This window comes from Anser brachyrhynchus, assembly GCF_964034855.1.
Source record: "Anser brachyrhynchus genome assembly, chromosome: 1".
Lineage (NCBI taxonomy): Eukaryota > Metazoa > Chordata > Aves > Anseriformes > Anatidae > Anser > Anser brachyrhynchus.
The window spans coordinates 96,835,683-96,843,467 of NC_137694.1; the positions used below are offsets into that span (position 1 = coordinate 96,835,683).

The 7,785-nt window shown below is 36.7% G+C and overlaps 1 protein-coding gene across 1 annotated transcript in view; it reads right to left on the reverse strand.

The window, feature by feature from the left end:
• F5 (coagulation factor V) overlaps positions 1–6,732 on the reverse strand; it is a 40,640-nt gene extending 33,908 nt beyond the window's left edge. Inside the window, exon 1 of the mRNA XM_080566114.1 lies at positions 1,053–6,732. Within this exon, the coding sequence (XP_080422240.1) occupies positions 1,053–1,213 (161 nt within the window). The 5' untranslated portion in view covers positions 1,214–6,732. The remainder of the gene's footprint in view (positions 1–1,052) is intronic.
• Between the last annotated feature and the right edge of the window lie 1,053 nt (positions 6,733–7,785).

Genomic DNA, 7,785 nt, shown 5'->3' on the forward strand with positions numbered 1-7,785 from the left:
AAACTTTCAAGGAGAAGTTTTAGAAAACACAGAAACTTTGTTTGAATTAGTTTTGAAAAAGGAACATGTAGAAAACTGAAAACTGAATTGGAAGTGTCCTTGCCACAGCATGCAGAAATCCAATACACATTAAAAAATAATAAAAAATCACAGACTAAACCAAAACAAAGAAAACAAGTCATTCACTGATATATAAAAAAACACTGTAATATCCAAATATATCCTTCAATGTAGGACAATACAGAAATAGTAATCTCAGTAATTTGTACCATTTCATTCCACTGCATGATGAAAAGCTATGTATTTTGACTATAGTAAACCCAGTATAAGAACCAAGCCTAATTTAAACAGAATTCTAAGTTAGGTCTAAGATCTGTCATTTGTAGCAATGCACTTGCAGTGTGTATAATTCTAAGCATAATGGTGGTAATACAAAGAAGTTATTTTATATGCTTGATTTGTGTATGCATATAGGTTGGCCATTCAGCAATGCTATATGAAAAAAGAGTTTTGAAATTAGTGTTTTCACGTAACATATTGCAATGCTTGATCCTACAACCTTTGCTCAGCAGAACTCAGGATGAACATTTCACAAAAACTACCAAACAACTCAGAAACAACAACTAGTTCCAAAGTTCATCAGGCTTCGATTTAAGTGAAAGTGATAGTACCCAAATTAGGACCTATCTGTGAAAGCTTTCAGACTTTAAGGAATAATCTTATCAAATCATGGCTAAACTTAGCATTGCTCAAAATCTATGTATCTAAAAATAATGACATTAAAAAAGACAAACACAGACACAGATGATGATAAAAACAAGCCCTGGTATGTATTCAACAAAAGTGTTCTGAAAACATAAAAATGATTCTATCAATTAATGAACAAAAACTTTTGATACTTCATTGTCTCCAGTTCAGATCACACAGCTCCTCTGAAGCCAACAGATCAGGCTCTGAGGTCCTCCTAGGCTCCAAAATTCCTCAGAAAAATCAAAACACTTCCAGTCACAAGAGACAACTAATTTTACCCTTCCTAACGTGTACTTTGTTACCTGGACTTCTCCTCAGGTTCCAGTTTGTAGGTCCAAATCATGGTCTGAGCAGCTATGTAGTGCTCCCTGATCTTTGCAGCTCCCACCACATGCTTCTCTGAGTCTGGCCACCATGAACCGAGCAGAAGCAAGAGAAAAAGACGCACGCAGTGGAGTGTCATGGTACAGATGCCTGCAGATGCTGCTTTGGAAGACGAGGCAGAAACTGCTGCTTTTATTGCTGTTGCTGCTCCCAACTTCCCCTCAGAAATGAAATAATCCTGACGCAAGAGGGTAACAGTGTTCACTACGCTCAGGTCACTGCTCTTCACCTTCTCCTCCCCTTGCTGACAGGGATCCAACAGAGATAAAAAAAAAACTGTTTAAACTACCTTCCCACCCCTCCTCCACTTCATCTTCACTGAGAGACCTGCACCACAGAGAAGCTGCTTCAGCCCCGCTACAGACTGCGGTTGGGCCATTGTCTACTGAAGCAGCAGGAGCAGGAAATAATTACTTAGATTACTTACAATTACAAGATGTTTGACTTAACTTGATTAGGAAGGAGGGGGGCACATATTGTGTCTCACCAGGAAACAGAAACTCGGCACATACTTGGCGTAGTAGAAATTTCCCAGATAGGCAACAACATCTCCTAAGGCCTGTGGAAACATTCCCAGTTTGAGAGCAAAATGCTGAGGGATTAGACATGGGGACTAGAACTGGATGCAGAGCTAAATCTAGTTCAAATCTAGTTCAGGTTACCTCATACAGCATACCCAATTTCTTAACATTGCCAACTTCGTTTTTTTTCCCGCTATATTCTCAAGAAACTCATACTAGATAATGAACTGGTTTCTCAGTGGCAGCCAACAGGTCAGCCTGAAGACATGGGCGTAGTCAGAATCCTTCTCATCTAGTCTTGGTAAGGGTCTGTTAAAATTTATCTAAAGAGAAATTATTAGGAAAGTACCTTTTGATAGGCTAATTACAAATGTCAGCTATACCAACAAAGGTGTCTCTCTGCTTTTGCCAGTGTTCAAAAATTTGTCAAAGCAATTAGAAAGTTGTTAGCCTTCATCCCTGTGCACTGCAATAACTGGAAAAAGGAAAATATCTAATTTTTTTCATGAATAGAAGTTTACAACAGTTTTACAAGAATACTTTGCTACTGTTGGCAAGAAAAAAATAACCTAAAAACACAAACCCAAAACGATCTCATTCCAGATCCAGACATAAGTAAGGATGATACTACTTCAGAGTACTTTAAAACAAAACCTGATGAAGTCCAGTTTTGATATGTTGTTCAACAGCAGAATGGCCTAATTGGCAGCTCATATGATAACTCTATTTCAGCAGGTATGGCATGGCCTTAGAAGAAATAGAGAAACAGTTAAAAGAAATAAAAATCAAAGAAGACTAATAGCTAAATATTCCTTTACCAAACTTCCGAATAGTTTGATACCTAAACCTGAAAACAATCATGATCACTTGTACAGCATATGACTACAGGCATGGAAAGGTTTCATCATGGAATGGTTTCAAGGCAGCATATTGAACTGAAGTTACCTCTTACCGCATCTGCATGGAGCTCATCACTTGTACCCATTATCCACTTTGACACATTCATTACGTATGAAATGGATTCAAAATCCAGAATCCAGCAAAAACTAGGTTGGACTACAATGTGTGCACTGATATTGATGAGAAAATCTTAGGTAAACACAGTCCAATAGTATTTTATTAATAAGGAATTCTTGATTTTATTAAAGAACCCATCACAATCCTTACCAAACTGCTTCAATAATTTTAAGTAAGAAGTTGTAATATTTGTCTTATTTCTACTCTGGTCCCAGTTTCATCCTTGGTTCAGGATCTCTTTCAGTGCAGGTGTTTAAGAGTCTGACAGCATGAAAATGCCCGTAATTTGGATTTTATGAAAAACAACAACAAAAACACCATCTCCACGTAAATGAATTATTCCTACCTTCTATTCGGACCTGATGGGGAGCAGCTGGTGCCTATCATTCTCTTAAACCTAAAGCATATTCACTTTTAAGCCAGCTTGTCTCTACTTCTTAAACATTCATACAGAAGCATATACAAATACCGCACACCTCTCTGTCAAAAAGAAAACTGATTCATGCTATGTCCAGTCTCTACCCATTGGACTTCACAACACTGTCCCTAAAACTCCCTCCCATAGATGGATTTGAGGATCTCGCTGTACTCTGATGTGATACGCTGATGAGACAAAATTAAAATACAAATTAATTTGGCTTGACTGTTCGATGATCTGTTTAGGTTTTTCCTTATATGTATGTTTCTAATACTTAATTCTTCCCTGTAATTAAAAAAACAAAAAACAAAAACAAGTGCAGGCCAAGTACGAATACCCAGAGAACCTGATTAGAAACCCTTAATGTGAGATCGTTACCTAAGAATCAAAGCTGATAATCAATTAGCTACTTCTGTTTTATCCTTTTTGATGGACGTGGGGGTTCTATACTGGCAAAGTAATCTGCAGCACAATGAACAAAGTTATTCTCAAAGCTAAGCTGTACCTTTGGGATGTACTGATATTGAAATGCAAAATAAAAACAAAGCATGGGAAGAGAAGAGTAAATAGTACTTTTTAACACTAAAAGCCAGCCCACTAAATGGGGAAGTTTACTATCTGTTCTGACACCTAGGTGCTGGTTCTTGTTATACTACATGTGAAAACATACTGAAAGAGCAGCAGTAGGAAGTGATGTCCTATTAAAGAGTAACCTTTAAAACAAACTGGTATTGCTAGTTTTTCACCCAGAATAGCCTAGGCTGAGTCTGAGCAATCAAGAACAGATAACTCTTCAAAAAAGTTATGAGGTGATTTTCAACTTTCTGTAAATTACAGACTAGGACCCACAACAAATTTGGTTCTGTTTTATCACAAATGCTATCTTAAGTGCTATCAGGTAGTCATATCCCAAAGACTGCCATTAGTTTCAACAATTACATTATAGTGACTAATAGCGAGCTAGTATAAAGATGTAAAATAATTACTGAATTGGTTGCTAATAATGCCCTAACACAGGTCTGTATCTCTCTCTCATTCAAACACACAAATCAATGCACAACGTGTCCAGCAAGCATACTTTGTTTAGTGCAGGGCGAAAGGACTTCTACGGGCAAACAATGAGTTAATTATTGATCAGCAGTAAACACATGATTCTGAATGTAGGTAAAAGATAGACACGTACTTACCAGATCTACCAGGCACAATGCAGAGGGAGAAACCATCAATAAATATCTTCTCTTCTGCAAGAAGGCACTAAAGCCAAGAAAGCTTGATCTGTGAAATGACTCATTTTAGAAGTTTAAGATAAGATGCACTATGTTGAAAATCACATGAGCAAGCCAAGAAAACAGATGGTAGAGAAACTTCTAGGCTTTCTTTCTAGGTACAAATTATGCAAAAGGAACATGTACATGTGTTTTGTATTTGATGGCAGCATGTATAAGAACACATCCTGCATAACCCTTTAATAAAGGCAGACCGCGTAACATGAGTGACCATACAGACACTACAAGACAGTAGAAATATAGAAGAACAGCATTTTCAGACTGCTCTGGTACTAACGGCTTCAGATGATACATCATCACATTGATTAAGACAAACACATCCACATGTTCTAATCTTGTTTTTCCTTAGGAGAACAGCAAATCCTCAATTAGAATTGGGTATTTCTCCAGTCCCGAGAAACTGTTATTTAGCCAGACCCAGTACTATTTGTACAGAAACATTGAATTCAATTTCACAGAAAAAAATATGAAATCTCTAAACGTTGTAAAATTTAACTTCAATTTTTCAACAAATTTGTCTGATACCATTGCCTTTTGGTCTGAAAAAATGTTCATAGAAGAAATAGAAGGATGAATTACCTTCCTTTCTTCAAAAACTACATTAATGTCTGACTCAGAAATTTTAAAATTAATTTTTGCCCCAAAATTTTCAGTTTCATTCCACAAAGAATTTTGCTCCTACTTAAAACCATGCTTGTGTTCTGTGTTCCAGTTTCACTTCTGTACTATGACTTCTGTATTTGCCCATCTGACAACTGATATTCTGAACAGGACTAACTGCCCACATGTTAAGTCGGTCTAGCAACACGCTAAATTTGGCTTTCTTTCTGTATAGAATAAAGCAAGAACACCAGTGCTTATAATACGATGTTAACCAGGTGATGTAAGATTGCAAGAGTTTCCAACTAGGAAGATTTGCATTTTTTTTTTAATCATAAATCCTTGCTGGAACCAGAAGGGGATTTATTATCAAAAAATGAGCCTTTTGTAAAATTACATGCATGCATATTTCCAACAGTAGTTATGACACTTTGTGAATGAATTATCTCTCCTTTCACATGGCCATGTTTCCCACATGCATCTTTAAAAATAATAAATTAGACCTGAATCAATTCCTACAGTTACTTGTAGATAAGGTTGTTTTCCAATAGGAAAGCAGATAGGTATGTTTCAGGAAGAAACATGAAATCAATAAGCTAATGAAAATAAGACACTGAATTACATCTGTCACTACGGACTTCATAACACCAAGAATGCCTTGAATTTGTCTGGTTCTCCAGCAACTGATTAGGGTGTTTGTTACTAAGCCCATCAAACAAGCTGTGCTTTCCCACACCTAAAAAAGCTGCAACAGAAGGACAAAGTTGAAATTGCCCTTGTTCTTTAACACTATTTCCACCCTTCGTTATTTAAAGTTTCAACTTGGACTGAACTTTCTAAACAAAGCCATGTATGGCTTGGAAGTTATTTGATTTTTTTTTTTAATTGGAAACATGACTTTGTGTTTTCAAAGCATTTCATGTAAAATGAGGAACAGACATCAAATGCGACAATATTTAAAATATCTAAAACTACTCCCTTTGCATTAAAACCCATTCCCTAAAGTTAAAAAATAAATAAATAAATAAAATACAATTTCAGATTCAATGGAATCAAATTTTACCTAGGTCTTCAGTGCAGTACCTGTAAACTAGAACGTACTCGAAAAAGTCTAAAATCAATGCAGAGAGATCTAGAAGGCATGTAAACCAGAAGATGCACAGTAGGAAAAGGACTCCAGCATAGCAGAACTTCTCGGGAGTTATTTCAATAGAAGCAAAATTCAGACAATTAATGACAGCGTAGGATTTGCCAGAAGGTATAACTGAAGCTACTATGTTTGCATACATTTATAGCAGCTCCTACAGCAGCAGTCTTCATTTCTAACATGAATTTTTAATACTAGTCCAAAATAGAAAAGTATGAACATACAGTAAAATTGCTGCAAGTGCACACATCAACTCTGTCAGGTCAAGTACAGCCGCTTTGATACCCATCCATTTATTTTCGTGTGTGGGTCAGGTTTTGTAACATCAGGGTATATTTTTGCTACAAGTGCCATAAGATGTTAAATATCATGGCATTGATGGAAGCCACTGACTAGTTCGCTTCACTGCTGCTGCCCCTCTGTTTTTCTGCTATAGTCAGAGAAAAAGGCCTTCCATAACTAAAAAAGAAAAAAAGTATAATCATGCCACTTACTTCTGTCAACAGCCTGACAAAGAACGTGGTATTTGTTATCTCAACATACTGGAGACTACTGAAAGGCTAATTCGCCTTCCTAAAGGAGAAGAATAGACACCTTTTAGGGAGAAGGAGGTTTCAAAACATTCTGACAGAGCAAGCTGTTCCCCCCCCCCCCAATAAAAAAACAAAACAAACCACCACACACATTTTTTGGGTGGAGAACAGCTATTTCCTTTGTTACCAAAAAATTCAACACATCTTTGAAATGAATCTGATAGGAAAATCCTATGACATGACTCAGAGGGTGTGGCTAAGTTTTAATGTGTTTCAGCCAGCATTACTCTTCACTTATGTAGACACTGCTTTAAATATTGTCCAAGAAAGAGGTGAAAAATGGTATCAAAAGAGGAAAGCTGTTTTAAGCAAAGAACAGAGAAATTGATTATAGACCCTCATAAGTAAGAACATAGTACACAGGACAGCCAAGACAGGGATCAGTTGTGCCAAGCTTGCTACCAACTGTAAGTTCAGAAAATTCAGACAACCAACTTTGGATAATCCTGTAGAATGAGAGTTGGATGTTTGTGAGACAAAGATGTTGTTGTGAAAGCTACAAAGACTCTAAGTGAAGCTATGACATACACATGACAGTCCTTTTCTCCCATCTTCATCAATGATGAACTTGCATTTTATAGGGCAGAAGATAGCTGCCAAAGCCTGGATGTGTCTGCAATACCTGAATTCAAACAACATTATGGACACTAACTTAAAATGGAAATCATGCTATTAAGCTGCAAGTTAGCATAGTCTAGGTTGGGACAAATTGTCAAGATTGAACCCTGCTCTAACACAATCTTCTCCCTCCTTCCATCTGTAATTTTGTCAATAAGACTGTTCTTGCATTTATTACAAGTTGAACAGGCTACATACTAATACTCCTTTGTCTCCCCAAAAATGCTATCTCCAAATGCTAGTCTTGCTCAAGTGTAAATCTGAATCACCTTTCAAAGAATGTTATTTACAACTGCTTTAGTTTAAGACGTAGTTAAATTTTCCTAGTAAGATCATCGCTTATTTTCCTTCAGCTTTCAAAGTCTTCCGCCAATTAGAGGAAACAACCATTCATAACTACGGGAAAAAACAACTTGTCTCTCAAGTGAATTTAAATCAGAGAAGTAAGTCA